Source organism: Macrobrachium rosenbergii, chromosome 37 (genome assembly GCF_040412425.1).
Source record: "Macrobrachium rosenbergii isolate ZJJX-2024 chromosome 37, ASM4041242v1, whole genome shotgun sequence".
NCBI classification, from domain to species: Eukaryota; Metazoa; Arthropoda; class Malacostraca; order Decapoda; family Palaemonidae; genus Macrobrachium; species Macrobrachium rosenbergii.
Window position 1 is genome coordinate 39,291,537 of NC_089777.1, and position 17,500 is coordinate 39,309,036.

The following is a 17,500-nucleotide window of genomic DNA, read 5'->3' on the forward strand; positions in this document are numbered from 1 at the left end:
CTGAGATGCACTCTTTAGTTTGTAATATAGTTAAAGTTAATTAAGTAGTTATAGTCTTACCCAGAAGGGGACAGTTAAGATCTCTCTCTCCTAAAATCTTTTTCTTCTTAGACCGGCGACTTCAGTTTTTCAGCGATGGATTTTCATATGGGAGTCGTTCGCCCCTTCAATTTTTGCGTATACCCTACCCGCAATATATACTGTTATTGTTTTGAGGTACTTCGACAGGATGATAGACGAACAAGTAGGCGTATTCCATCATGAAAATAGTAGTTATTCTACTGTAGGAAAAATAATGTGTATACACTTATCTTTTATGTGTTTCATAATCACAGAACGCTGTTAATGAATTCTTAAGTCACGATTTTCCATTCGGGCGCCAATATCTCACTCCCGCCCCCGGCTCCTGCGAAGTATAAGTATAGGGAATGAACATGCCTTGGTCCGAGCTTCAGAACAGTACTCAACGTCTTTGGGGCCGGCACTTGCTGCCCCAACCTTCTCTTTTAGCACCGTTATGTTTGACTGTATGAGTACAATAGTTGGCACATGGGTAGGAAGACAAGGGCACATCCTTTACACATTTACTCTGAGGAAATCGGTAATCCTCTTGGGAGTGAAGTTCCTTTGTAATTTTCTTGACTTCCAACAATAATCTTACCCTTTCTCTCATATTTCCTCCGACCTGGCTAAGTAAAGACATCAGGTCCCTTGACTCTATTCTACAGTTGAAAAATTCTGTATATATCTGTGATTCACAAAAATGATAAATATATCAGCATCGGTCACTTATGCTGTTGTAACGCCAGTGCATCTGAAATCAGTCAGCCAATGAACCGCATGTTAGCGTCTGTCCGTCAGCTTGCTCAAACAATGCACAAAGAGGCTCACTGTTCTCTACGTTTCTTCTGTTTGGAACAACTCTTTCCTTAATAATAATAATAATAATAATAATAATAAAATAATAATAATAATAATAATAATAATAATAATAATAATAATAATAATAATAACTTTCTTTTTAGTCAAAGTGATTCATCAAAAATATCTTCAGATTAACTATGATTACCCCTTATAATAATAATAATAATAATAATAATAATAATAATAATAATAATAATAATAATAATAATAATAATAACTTTCTTTTTAGTCAAAGTGATTCATCAAAAATCGATCTTCAGATTAACTATGATTACCCTTAATAATAATAATAATAATAATAATAATAATAATAATAATAATAATAATAATAATAATAATAACAACGTGAACATTTTCCACTTTTGATTTCGTTCAGGTTTGTGTTTCTTCCCTCCTTTTTTCACTCTCTCTCTCTCTCTCTCTCTCTCTCTCTCTCTCTCTCTCTCTCTCTCTCTCTCTCTCTCTCTAACCTGTTGTCACATCTGAACATTCTCTACTGTGAAAACTTGCTTTGCGAGTTACTGGTCGTTTAAGCGGATTCCATTAGCATCTGGACCATGACTATACAAAAGATAAAAATACTCAAAATGGTAAAATGTAGGCATAATGTAATAAATTGAAAGGTTTCATAAAAACATTACTGCCGAAGATGGAACTTGTGAGCGTTTGACCAACATTTAGAGTAAGGAAAGAAAGAATAATGGTGGCAGCAATCAAGATAAGATCGCACTGTTTAGATCACAACAGTTCCGGTATCGATGGCAATCCAATTGAGCAAACATTCATTTATAAGGGTGATGAGCAAAGCGCATCAATTGCAGTTCTCAAGGTTGCGTCACACGAGCAGGTTTTCCTGCATCTTTCAATGTCTTATCGCTAACATGTGCATCCATATTGCCCTCACTGGAGTTAAAATTGATGATGGTATTGTTTTTCGTGTAATTTGGCCTTTATGAATATGCGCGACTTCTATTTTGCATTAACAAATGAAATACATGTACTGACTACCTGGTGAAAATATAGGTCACTTGGTGCAAAAATCTGGCGTCACAAAACCGTCATAATTTTGCACCATTATAAATATATAAAATATATATATCATCACTTTGCACCATATATATCTATATATATATATATATATATATATATATATATATATATATATATATATATATATATATATATATATATATATATATATATATATATAATTATATATTATACATATATAATTATATATTGTACCTTGAGCAAAATTTTTCGTTTAAAGAATTTTGTACCAACAGGAACTCAGAAATAAAAACTTATAGTATTCATGTAAAGTTTGACGGCAAGTTGCTAAAGCATTACAGGAGTGCGCGTTAGACTCGGCCTTTAGAAGGGTACATTTACATCTTGAAAAATGACTAGATCTAAAAAAATTAAGCACAAAATGTTTATATTCATGCTCATTTGATTATTTCTCTTATTCGTTATAGGTGGGTGGGGTTAAGATTTGGCCGGCATTATGCCAAACCGAGCTCTTCTCAAAGTATTAAATGGAACCAAAAGACTGGTGTTGAATCCTGGCCCAGCGCAACCGACCCAGATGATTTATTCGTCTTTTCTATCAGTCTTCTACAATAGTTCACTTCGCGTGGTTCTGATTTTCTAATTAACATGAACGGGAATTCACAATAGTGCAAGTTTGCGTTTAAGCTGATCCTTTTTTGGCCTGAATAATAATAATAATAATAATAATAATAATAATAATAATAATAATAATAATAATAATAATAATAATAATAATAATAATAGCATGAGTCACTAGAACGGTGAAGAAATCCACAATGGCGTAGATGTAAATATACATTTTAGAAATATATAAACAAAAGAGAGCTTTCAAGAACTTGCTCGATTCTCCTTCTCAATCTACACCACTGTGGTTTTCTTCACCAATAATAATTAATAATAATAATAATAATAATAATAATAATAATAATAATAATAATAATAATAATAATAATAATATTATTATTATTATTATTTTCTTAGAAATATCCTAACAACCAAGCTATTTTAAAAAGGCCACAATGTTAATATTAATATTGAAATATTGAGATCTTAATTCTTGTGGAGGGTCCTACTTGGGGCATGCTATTATAAAGATAATAAATAGAAACAATGGGTCCTTTTAAAAGTGCGGCTACTTAAAACATAAAGGGTTTTCAAGTAACCAATTGCTTACATAACTCAAAAAAAGAAACTCAATACCAATGAAACAATGACTTTAAAAAAAACCCCTGCAGTTTAAATGACGTCCTAACAGAAAGGCTGTTTAACAGTCATTCAGAGGCAGAATAACTTATTTACGATTATTTCAACTGATTCCGCCCAGATAAGATTCTGCAAAGAGAAAAAGAGAAAAGGACACGGGGCTCTTATAAAGCCCTATCGATTAGGAAAACTCACAAATGAAAAAGCCGTTGTTGAGAGAGATATAGTGTATTCTCATATTCTCAAACAGTTTCTGTCGTTAATTGATTTCCAAGCAGATATATTAACAGAGGCACAATATGGAAAAATACAAGAGATTCTTTTAAACCTATCCTTTAAATAACTCCCATTTAGATGGCTTCCCTAGAAATATGAAGAGAAAAGTGATTACTGCAAATTTCCATTTGTTTACATAGTTTCCATAAAGACATCTCACATCGGCGAGAGAGAGAGAGAGAGAGAGAGAGAGAGAGAGAGAGAGAGAGAGAGAGAGAGTCACTCTTTAATGACCTACAACTTCTATATGGGTAACGGATGTACTGGTATACATATACGTATATTAGTAAGATGAACGAGTCTTCAAAATTTCTTAACGTTTCAGTAATTCCCTTCCAGATAAACAGACTATTACAGAACAGCACAGAAACAGAGGCCTCTTCGAAATAGCTATTCGTTCAAGTACCTTCCATATAATGAGAGAGAGAGAGAGAGAGAGAAAGAGAGAAAAGAGAGAGAGAGAGAGAGAGAGAGAGAGAGAGAGAGAGAGAGAGAAGGCTTGCTTCTTCAACCGCGGATGCCAAGGAATGCAGGACACTCCCTAGACCCATTTGCCTCGTCACTTATAAAAATTTCGCACCTGTGTGTCCCTCAGGATAAAAGATGGGGGCTTAATATACATTGTTTACATAAAATGAAATGAGGACATATAGAGAATGTTTCATAAACATCTTCAGGCCTTTATATACTTAGAGCATATTTCATGCTTTATATACGGTACACATATATACAGTATATGTATACATATTACATATATATGTTTGTGTGTGTATGCATGTATATATGTGTATATATATATACATTTGGTTGAACTAAACCAAAATTAGTGAAATATCGTAGATATTAACAAATATTACACACTCATAATCATATACAAGTAAAATCATTACATGTATATATATATAAATATAAATAAATAAATATATATATATATATATATATATATATATATATATATATATATATATATATATATATATTATATATACATATATATATATAGTATATGAAACTAATAATGAATTTCATTTGAAGTTAAAATGCACATATACGTTAATTTTTACTTCATCCGTGAGAAAATGCAAGCGTTTGTGACTGATTGTTTCTCGATGTATATATATCTATAGCCATCCCCGTCTATAAGTGCATTTAAATATATATATATATATATATATATATATATATATATATATATATATATATATATATATATATATATATATATATAATGCATATGTGAGACAGAGAAAGCGCGTGGTAAGAGACTCATAAAAACACTGAATCTGAAAACACTGGCTATGACGAATATTCGAGAAGAAGACAACCAGAAGTTTATGTGTATGAATGTACGTATTTGTCATCCCGACAAATGAGTTGTGAATTTCTGCATGTATAAAATTAATGCGTTCGTAACCACTAGAGTAAAGAGATTTTTATATATTGTGATTAGCTAAATTATGCCAATTGTGTGACAGGCTTATCTGTCTTGTAATTCTGAGAGTATGTTGTTTTTGTTTACCTATTATCACCTATGCATTACTCATACACAGGCACACAAAATATATATATATATATATATATATATATATATATATATATATATATATATATATATATATATATATATATATATATACATATACATACGATACTGGTAATCTTATTAGACATGAAGATATGTTATTTAGTTGTATTCCACATAGGAAAATTAAAGATGTTATTGTGAGGATATGCCCAACAGTTTCGTCCTCCAATGGAGTTTTCTTGGAGCGTTTATTAAGGAAAGGGAAAAAATTTTCCCAATAATGTAGCCAAGAAAGGCCTAAAATCTTAAACATAAGAAATACCGTTACCAGAAACTAGCAGTTTGAACAAAAACATACAACAGTAAAACAATACCATAAAATAAGAATAGTAGTTGAACAAATGAAAAACAGCAAAATATCAAGAGGTAATGAGTACATTTGATACAGCATAACACTAGGTACATATTAACAAACGTATATTGTATGACGGTCAATGGATAACATTATCCAATTTGTACTGACGTCTCATGACATGTAAAATAAAAGGATCTAATTTATATAAACCAGGTGATAAATTAAAATCTGTACCTTTGCTATGAACAATGCATGCTGTCTCTATCAAATTTCTTTCAACAAAACCTGTGCTCTTAAGTAAAATCTTTGACCCGAGGCCAGTCAATTTGTAAATTATACAAACTACTGTGAACACATAAAGTATTATTTGTTCTTACATTATAATATGTATGATTTAAAATGCGTTTTTCGAGTGCTTTCCCAGATTCTCCTAAATAAGAACTAGCGCAATCGCATGGTATCTTATAAATGACTCCTCCATTGCTTTCCGTACTATTACGAATTAAAGTTTTGCCAATGGTGCTAGGATATGGAAAAGTTGCAAAAACCAAGTAACCTCAGGGATAGACTATAGACTCTAATGTGGGATGGTATGGGAATGATTTAAAATTAAGTTTTCTGTTTTTCTCCTCATATGAGTAAAATGTTTTCCTTGCTAATGTCAGACTATAATCAGTATCTTCGAATTTAAAATTATTTTGAATACCAACTTGATATATAATTCTAATTCCTCATTGACAAATTCTGGACTGCAGATATTAAGTGCTCTAAGGAACACTGATCTTAATGCTGAGAGTTTTACATCTACTTTGTGGGAGGAGTAATTGTTAATTATAAGATTATTATTAGTAGCTTTACTATGTATTTTAAACTTATATTTAGAACTTACAACTGACCTCACAACCGTAACATCCAAAAATGAAATAATACCATTGTCTTCTTTGTCAACCGTAAAAGTTATGGAGGAAACTAAACTATTGAGATCTCTTAAAATTTTCTGAATGTCAAGATAAGTTTTCAGTACAGCAAATATACCGTCAACATATCTCACCCAGAAAATAATTTCTGCCATAATTGAATTAGCCATTCTACACTCATAAAATTCCATATAAATATTTGATAATACTGGGACAAGCAATTACCCATCTGCATTCCAAATTTCTGTCTGTAAAGTTTTGCAATAAAAATAAAACAAGTGTCAACCACACACGGTCTGATTAGTTCTAAAATGACATGGTTAGGCAGAGATATGACATGCTTATTTAGTTCACTGTTTAGAAAATCTAAGACGTCGTTGACAGGTACGCAAGTGAACAGACTTTTCACATCAAAACTTACCATTATTTCATCATCTTTTGGGGTTTTCCTGATTAATCTGTTTACAAAATCTAAATTATTTTCAACGTGAGAGTCAGATATTGTACAATAATGTTATGTTACCAGGAATTTACACACTTTATAAGACACTGAACCAATAGTACTAATTGTAGGACGTAATGGTTGTCCTTCCTTACAGTACCAGACAAACAGGGAAGTCTAGCATTTACAGTGGTAATGTTACCATATCCTGATTATATACACAGTGCTATGCTGTTTGAAATGGACATATTACCTCATTTGATATTATGGTAATTTTCATTTGTTCAACTACTATTCTTATTTTATGGTATTGTTTTACTGTTGTATGTTTTGTGTTCAAACTGCTTCTTTCTGGTAACGGTATTTCATATGTTTAAGATTTTAGGTATTTCTTTGCCACATACAGTGTAAACTTTTTTTCTTTACTTAACAAACGCTCCAAGAAGTGGTCCACTGGAGGACGAAACTGTTGGGCATATTCTAACCAAAACATCTTTCATTTTCATATTTGGAATACAACTATATATATATATATATATATATATATATATATATATATATATATATATATATATATATATATATATCATATATATTCATTTTAACTAATTATTCAAAACTGAATTCGCCCAACATAAGACTTTTCCCTAGTCATCTTCTGATTACTACTACTACTACTACTACTACTACTACTACTACTACTACTACTACTACTACTACTAATAATAATAATAATAATAACAATAATAATAATAATAATAATAATAGTAGGCGGTGGTTCCAGCGAAAAAAAAAACATATAATTTATCTATTTATATAGTGCACGCTTCTCTGAGACAGTGTCCATTAGACTGCTTTTCTTCGAAATTATTTTTCTTAATAAATTTGGACAATTGAAGCAGCTCACTGCTGTTTCCGGCATGACCCATCCCAACGTAACTGGTTCATTACGTCACTACCACGAAGGGAGATGTGGCTTGCATCCACCGGGCTGCTCAAGGACTAGATGTTTATTGAATACTATCAGACTGGCGTCAAAAAATAACAGAGGTCATCGACACCTAATTTTAGGTGGAACTGGTCAAGAACTGGTTGCTGTTAGCTTTGTTAGGAGTTCATTAGAATGTTATATTTTTTTGAGGATGTAGTACTGTACAATTGGAACTTCAACTATTCTCCTTGCATTTTAATACATTTTCGTATATTTACTAATATATTTTTCTTTTTTAATAAGTGAGATCTCGTCTTTCTGTATTTCTCTTTACCTCCTCTTACTTCTTCCTAATGAACGCCATAATCTTTGGAAGCTTGAATTTCAAGCCAATGGCCCCTGTGGGCTTGTTCCATATGAACAGCGTTCATCTTCTGAATAGTGATTTTAATAATATTTCCAATTTCCACTCGACTTCTAGCGTTCCAACGTTAGACTTCGAAATCCCATAGGTATGTGGAAGTTGGGAACACGAGGGTCGGCCGTTTATGTCATTCAGTGTACCATTGTCTTCCCGAAGGAGGAGCTTTAACAAGCCTCTCGATATTAATGAGATGTTTCAGATGAGTCCATAAACTACCTCTGTTGCCCAGACCGAAGTTGTTTTAAGCACAATTACCCATACCAGTGATTTCTATGTAAAATGAATTTTATTTCGAAAAAACTTACATCTAAGCCGTTTCTTTATTTTTTATGCGCTGCACTTTAAACTTATTTTCCTACGACTGGCGAACTACTTTAGCAAATTTTAAGAAAACCATGCAATAACAGATTGTTTTAGTAGGGGCTAAGAGAGGAACTCTCTCTCTCTCTCTTTCTCTCTCTCTCTCTCTCTCTCTTTTGTATATATATATATATATATATATATATATATATATATATATATATATATATATATATATATATATAATATATATAATATTAATACATTGCTTTTTGACCACGCAAAATTTAATACATTGCTTTTGACCACAAGACCACACACTTCACAGCAAGTAAAACCCAGCTGTTTCCTAACACAAGGAGATGAAGTTATTCGAAATATTAAAAAAATATAACTAGCAAATTAAACTTACTATTACTGACTTAGTTAACTACAAAGGCTACGACAATGAAATGAGACGACCAGAGATTTCACATCCCAAAATATTTAGCAATTCTAACAAATTCATACTATTAGTTCTGGATATAATGTAGGTCACACCCATTAGAACACATGGGATGCCTGAAGTTTTAAAAAACTCAATTCGTAATTTCATGTATGAATTTTTGAAAATAAATTTTTAACTAAGGCACAAACTCATTGACAACAGTCCATCCATCTTCAACTGATTTTCTTTTGTAGGACTCTGCTTGGCTCTTTTGCAGAGGTTCAAGTTCGAGGGATTTTATGGATAATTTGGAAGTGAAAGAAATCGGACCCAAAGAAAAAAAACCCTTTTATTATCACCGTTTTGAAAAAAAGGTAACAAAGTGAAAGAACGTTCACAAAAATTTATGCATCCCATTCCTCCCTCCACAATAATTTATACATACAATTCCTCACATATAACGGTATCAGCACAGTAGGTGTTCTTTAATTTTCAAGATTTAAATCCTTCACAGTAGTAGAGTACTAAACAATAGTAGCGGTGTCAGGTGTAATCATTGTGAGCATCTTTGCTCACATTTTCAATCTTGATAAATACCGTTATTAATGTCATTATAATTATTATTATAATGAACAAACATGTCCAGACTCTAATGGGCAAAACTGCCCATTGCAGATGGCACTTGTTTACATAAAATGACATTGTTGGAAGTCACTGCGTCCCACATGTGCCCGACACATGTCTTCAAGAGCGTCGTCCGCTAAACGTGATTCCTCTTATGCAATTTAAGGTCATTGTTTCATCTCATGAAAACAGGGAGCTTTGTTTTTTCCGAGTTAATTCAAGTTTACCCTGTTTAAACAAACGGGTAACATTCTTTAGACTGTTTTCAGTAAGGGAAGTCTTAAAAAATTTATCTTGATCTCAACTCATAATCATATATATACACACACATATGTATGTATATATATATATATATATATATATATATATATATATATATATATATATATATATATATATATATGCATTTATATACACACACACACACACACACATATATATATGATTATTATCACTTTTGTACGTGATTCATTTATCACACATTACCACAGGTGAAAAATAAGAGAGGTCCTGACCGGTTTCGACTTCATTCCCAAGCCATTGACGAAGGACTGATACGGAGTATAAGAAGTCACAAATATATATACTACAGGAACAGTACTGAAGTCTCTAACGGTTGTGTATGTTCGTCAGTACTGATTCTTATACTCAGTATCAGTCCTTCATCAGTGGCTTGAAATATATATATATATATATATATATATATATATATATATATATATATATATATATATATATATATATATATACATACATATATATAGGTAGGTAGATAGATAGATAGATAGGTAGATAGACAGATAGATATATATATAAATCTGTGCATGAATTTACAAGGGGGTTCACCCACGATCCCCCTTGTCTGCGACAACAGTGCTTTACTGTATGTCTCAACTGCTGCTCAGTAACTTTATGGATGAAGTGCAGCGAGACGTCAGAGAAAGGACACTAGATTAAGAAGCAGCTGAACACAGTGGTTGATATTTATAAATACTGAGGATAGTAAGAGAAAAACTGCAGAAGTATAATAAGGTTATCAAATCAGGATGGTGGAGAAATGAATGATAATTTGGCTGCTGGAAGGATGGAAGCAGCTGATCCAGAAATTACCTGTGAGTAAACAAAATGGCTGATGTAAGCATGAGAGAAGAGGTGAATCACAGAATAGGTGAAGCAAGAAATGTAGCGGGGTTAGCAGGATGTGTGCAGAAGACTGGGAGGAAATCTGAATTGTCTGTGGAAGCTAAGTTGGAAATTTATGGAGGATTGTTGAGCCGACTCCCCTGTATAGAAGTGAGTAAGGATATTAAACATGAATGACAAAATGTTGAAATGAAGTATTCTTGTAGTATATGAGGCATAAGAAGAAATGGAATGGTGAAGAATGTGGAGATAAGTACGAATAGTAAAAAAAATTAGGGTAGGTGTTAAAACTGATCTGAGTATTTTGAGATAGTTTGGTCGTGTGGGAAGAATGGAAGACGATGGTTTTGTGAAATTATCTTATAACTGAGAAGCGTTAGGATGGGATGAGGAGAGGAAGAATAAGAAAGGAATGGAAGGTGGGTGTGAAAAAGGCACGGGGGAGGAAGGGCCTTACATCGAGAGTGCAAGCAAGATTGGTGTGAATGGCACAGTATGAGTAGCTGGGTCCGACGTGCTGCTGTTGAACCTTCTTCGTAAGTGAAAGAGACTGTTATTGTGAAATTTTCCTGCACCAGGGTTCATCCACGGTTCAGGAGATGACTTTTGAACACCGCAACGGCTCATGAGCTGCTTTTCTCTGGAGACACCCCGTATTAAGGAAAATAGCCATGTTATATATATATATATATATATATATATATATATATATATATATATATATATATATATATATATATATATATATATATATATATATATATATATATATATATATATATATATAGACATTTATATGTATATATATACATATATATATATATATATATATATATATATATATATATATATATATATATATATATATATATATATATATATATATATATATATATATATATATATATGTATATATATATGTATATATAGATACACACACACACACACACACACACATATATATATATATATATATATATATATATATATATATATTTATATATATATATATAATCTTTTTTTTTTCAAAATCTCAAAGTTATTTGTGAGTTATGCTCAACAGAAATGCAAGTTCAGATAATAAAAGATTACAGAATGTGGTGCGTAATGAATACAAACAAAATACTGTACCCAAGTCCTTGTAAATAGAACACGTAATGAGAAACTATAAAAGTGTTCCAAAATATTGTCTTAAAAGCGGGACATTTATGTCAAAAGAAAAAAAAAACGTAAAATCTCAGGGGAACTCTTTTTTTTTGTGGTACTAATTTAGTGTGTGTCAGTTTTATTATTGTGAAGTAACAAATAATATATTGTGAATGTAAGGAAAGTTTTTGGTAACGAGTGAGCCAGAACCAGTTTTAGTGAGTTATTAAAATACGTAATTAAAATAAAGAACAAAATCCTGCTGGCTTAAGTGAATTTCAAAGTAACGTGTAAGATATCTCTAATTAAGGGGACTTATTTAAAGTAACGAATGAAATATTTCCAATTATAAATTTTGTAAATTGTAAGTGTTTAGTTGCTAAATACATTAACGCATATATTTGTTACCATATATTTTTGATCCTACTAAGACATATGTTTTTATTCATATCGAAATAATAATAATAATAATAATAATAATAATAATAATAATAATAATAATAATAATAATAATAATAATAATAATAATAATAAAACGCAATGCGTTTCCAAAGTAATTTTTTTATGTGTGTGATATAAATAATTTACGGGTTATGCACTCCCCGTTCACCCTTGCCATCTTCCAGTTCCTATATAGTAAGTAGAATGAAGGTGGGTTTGGGACTTACCGTCTCGACCCTCTCTTGTATTACCGATATTCTTCAGGAGATACAACAACAACAACAACAATAATAATAATAATAATAATAATAATAATAATAATAATAATAATAATAATAATAATAATAATAATAATAATAATAATAATAATAATAATAATAATAATAATAATAATAGAGATGGTCCCAAACACAGTTTAATTTTGGTCTGTGTTTACTGGTAATATTGTGGTTTCTTTACCGTCAGTTAGTACATCCTAGACACGCAAGTATTAGGGAACACACAAAACTATACCAAGTTCCAGAGCTTTTGAGCCTCGTAAGAAGACAGGCTGAAGTAGATGAGCTAATGCACTTGGCGGGCCATCATTTTTTTTTATAATTTATTCTATTTTCTATGTTAATGTTCTAATTTTTACTCAAAGGTTCGAGGAGAAAAAGCAACAGTTAATTATACAACAATTTTTCGAATTGTGGACCTCGCTATATTTATTGATACAAGTGAAGGAATTCTGAGAAAGCGTAAATTTGAATTTTGTGAACCGAGGAATTTGCAGTGACTGAGTTCAAGACAGAGAAGCTAAAATTCCAAATTCTTACATAAGGTTAACCACAACTCTTCTACAAGTTGTGCTGTTGGTATTAAAATGTTTACAAATATAATACAAATATTATACACACATCTTTGTCTTCTATATAAGTTCTTTAACGTTTAAATTGAAAATAATTTTTTTTTATGCTTTTCTCTAACATTTATGGGTGAATGTTCCCTATCCATAGCTTCTTGCACGAATGGCATAAAAGTTTTCAGCGTATGTTTCCGATATCAAAATATACGTGAGTTTATTTTGTATTTTTTTTCGTTAATTTTCAGTATATACTGGATGTTCAACATTATTCACCTGTTTGTTAGGCAGGTTTGGTCCTTATCTGTTACATAAAAAAAGGAGGTATGGATCCTCCTGGTAGTCATGTGACGTACGACACACAGTAAAGCCCTCTAAGGGGACGGTTCAATCATCCCCTTAATTGCTGTGTTAAGGGCCAATCAGATTACGTAAGCGGAAACAAATGAATGACGTCGGGTGTTAATGACTACCGTTTTAAAAGTTCGAGCGTCGATAAGTGATGGTTCTCGTTCCAGTTTCTAGTTTAGCGTTTGTTTTGTGATTGGGTTACTTCCGTCGTCATCTGGAACTATTTCCCTCCTTTTCGTTTCATCCTGGTTTTTTTCCCCTGTTGAAAAAAACTGACTATTACTATCGATGATAATAACAGTCATCATCACCATCATTTCAGTCACTATTCTTCTTCTTCTTCTTCTTCTTCTTCTTCTTCTTCTTCTTCTTCTTCTTATTATTATTATTATTATTATTATTATTATTATTATTATTATTATTATTATTATTCTTAAAAATACTCATAGTAGCATGAGTCTTAAAGATAAATCTGTACAGATAGCTCTCGGGAACTTGTTCCCGAAAGCTATCTGCACAGATTTATCTTTAAATATATGTACATATACATAACTGCGGATTTGCTTCGCCATTTTATTATTATTATTATTATTATTATTATTATTATTATTATTATTATTATTAAAAAATACTCATAGTAGCATGAGTCTTAAAGATAAATCTGTACAGATTCTCGGGAACTTGTTCCCATTATCTATTTTAAATATACATATACATAACTGCGGATTTGTTTCTTATTATTATTATTATTATTATTATTATTATTATTATTATTATTATTATTATTATTATTATTATTATTAGTAGTAGTAGTAGTAACTTCTTTTCTGGGCAAATGCAGTTTCCATAACACTGCTGAGCATAATACCTATATGTGCGTGAGTGTGTGTGTGTGTGTGAGAGAGAGAGAGAGAGAGAGAGAGAGAGAGAGAGAGAGAGAGAGAGAAAGAGAGAACATATGTTGAATACTGAAACTCAGGAAAACAACCCCCTTTAGGATATCTTGTTCTTGTTCTGACACTTGTTCAAAATTGTTATACCAGAACAATTCATGTCATTTTCAAAGGAGAAAACCGAACGCACAAATGGTAAAAATATGAAATCAAGCCAATAAAGAATGTCTTGAATTACCATGAGTAGATAATCTATCAAACTAATTGCTGAAGAAATAAACTCAAATGAATAGGTAAATAAGAATACAGAATAAAATTATATGAATAGTTAAGTAGGAACGAACGAATCTTAAAATATACATAACTTGCACAGTATCATGAAATAAATTAGACATGAAAATTCTTCTGCATAAATCGAAGACTGGAATTAATATTAGTTATGAAATGCAGAAACTGTAAGGATTCTTTTAGTTTTCTGAAACAATTTCTTTGTTGTTACTTATTCTTCACGTTTTACCAAACTTTGAAAAATGTATTTGAATTTACATACAATGAACAAATATTGGAGTCCTTACTTGAACAGAAAGAATCACTGCACAAGTTTTATCATGAAAATGTACTGAATGCTTTACACATTTTTGAAGCGATTATACTGTATGGTCTACAAATTAAAAACAATTTAGTTTATATATTTTACGAATTAGAAATTGTTGTATATATTTTGTTGTTAAAATTTAAGTTTTAATTATTTTGTACACCTTACATAACCACTGAACATGTATTGTACATTTCCTTTCAATTTATATAACACAACCAAGAAATCGTTAGGTAAATAAGAACAATGCACACGACCTTGAATTTTGGGTGCAATGTTAATATATAATTGTCCGTGAAAATTCCGTAGAGTTTACTGTAACTGACACTTTTCCTCGAAAATCCGCTCTCTCTTGCATAGCTCATGGATGCCTATTCTAATCACCACCACCACCAACAACAACAACAACACTTACAACAACAACTGACAAAGGAAATATTTCGTAAAATACTATGGATTGATATATCTTGTTCTTAAAACCTCTAGTTTATAAACGGCAATCTATTTCCCCCTACGAAAATTAACTCATGTTTGTGCTAACGGAAGTGTTTTGCAATACCAATTGTCATTTTCGTCAGTATTACTTACGCCTATGTTTAATATTTTATTGCGACTTTTTTGCGAGTGTTAGTTTCACTGTAGTTATCGTGTTTTTATTCATATAGCTTATTCCTGGTAGGACTATTAATATTATTATTATTATTGATCCGCACACCTGTTCACCTGTTTGCAAACCACCACAGTCGACTAATGATCATGCACATAATTCACTCTTAAGGTCACCATAGACACAAGTAACTGAACAAATGTTCTAGTGACCCTCGATTCGAACATGTGACCTTCGCCGATCAGAACGTCCCTGAATAAATACCCAATAGTCCATTAGTAATAGTATTATTATTGTTGGTATTATTTAAACTGGTCTCCAGCCGTTAAACAGTTAACTATTATTATCATTATTGTTTCAGGTTGGTCCTTCTGTCAAGACGACCAGTCAATCAGAAACGTCTCTGTGCCCTTCGGGAGTGACGTCAATTTAACCTGCACTGCCCATGAGACTGAAGGGCACTGGGTATGTAGCTGTATTTATTACCTGTAGGCTTTCTTTTAATTCAGGGAAAATACTCAAACAAACAAACGTTCGGTTTAAGAAGGACAGAGTAAGATAAAAAGGACAAGAATAGGATATGCTGGGATATGGCGAGAAAGGATAAGATAAAATGCGATCTGGATAAGATAGGATGAAAGAGTATACAGACTAGGATAAAACAAGAAAGGAGAGGGCAGCGCAGGTTACTAATAAACAGTATGTACAGGACACGATAAGACAGGAAATTACAGAATAAAATGAGAGAAGACAGAATAAGAAGACAGAATAAGATACGAAAAGATAGCCCAGGAATGGTTAAGATAGCTTAGGAAACAAGAGCAAGACTTCTGTGATGCAGCAAAGGACAAGATAAAGAAGGATTGTGAACAATATGAAAAGGAAAGATACAATAGGAATGCATGGGATGTAAAATGAAAGGATATGACAAAACAAGAGAGAATTGTGATAGTATAAGTAAGTGTAAAACAAACTGGAAAGGATAGGACAGCGTAGAAAAAGTATAGTCTAATATCGATGAATTCTACGTGTGAGGCCAACCAACGTCAGCATTAAAGACTACAGTAGCTCTATGGGTAAAGGGTATATTAGGCTGCACGACAGGTGAATAGTGTCTCAAAAATCATGAAGGGAAACAGACTCATTTCCCTTACGGGCGGGTGAGAAGGAGAGTAGAGGGAGGTAGGATGCTTCTAAGATCCCCTGTAAGAGCATACAGGGTGTGGTGATCCTGTGTTCAACCAGGAAACTGTCAAGTATTTGTAATGGTTAGTGGCTAATTTGAATTAATCCGGCCTTCTGCCAGCTCAAACACTTTCCCGAAGGCGCTAAAGGGGAAAAGAGGCCTAATATGCACCTCTGGATTCATCCCCTCCCCCTCTACAACATAGCAGAGGTTTTTGTAGGCACTTTTAGTTTTTTGTAAAAGAAAACTATTGAGATGGCTTTGTCTGTCAGTCCGCACTTTTTCTGTCCACCCTCAGATCTTAAAAACTACTGAGGCTAGAGGGCTGCAAATTGGTAAGTTGATCATCCACCCTCCAATCATCAAACATACCAAATTGTAGACCCCTAGCCTCAGCAGTTTTTATTTTATTTAAGGTTAAAGTTAGCCATGATCGTTCGTCTGGCACCGCTACAGGTGCCAACAACACAGGCCACCACCGGGCCGTGGCTGAGAGCTTCATACAGCATTATACGCTGTGCAGAAAACTCGACTGCGCCGAAGAAACTTCGGCGCATTTTTTACTTGTTTTTAATTTGCTTATTCATACATGCCTACACTGCATATGTAAAAATATATGCAGTATGCTTATACGTCTATGTTCGAAGAGTAAAATTACGTGCATCTGTAATACACACACACATATATATATATATGTATATATATAATGTATGTGTGTGTGTATGTGTATCTGTGAGCGAGTGTTCAATGAAACTGATCCAAACTTATCCATACATTGTATCCATGCACTCATGTTTGACTTACGATATACAGTATGTAATAAAAGCGCAAACACAAACACACACACACACACGCATATATATATACTGTATATATATATATATATATATATA

General features: G+C 32.0%; 1 protein-coding gene across 1 annotated transcript in view; it reads left to right on the forward strand.

Annotated features, from left to right (window-relative positions):
• LOC136825512 (protein amalgam-like) overlaps positions 1–17,500 on the forward strand; it is a 35,591-nt gene that overhangs the window by 9,966 nt on the left and 8,125 nt on the right. Inside the window, exon 2 of the mRNA XM_067082080.1 lies at positions 15,783–15,886. Within this exon, the coding sequence (XP_066938181.1) occupies positions 15,783–15,886 (104 nt within the window). The remainder of the gene's footprint in view (positions 1–15,782; positions 15,887–17,500) is intronic.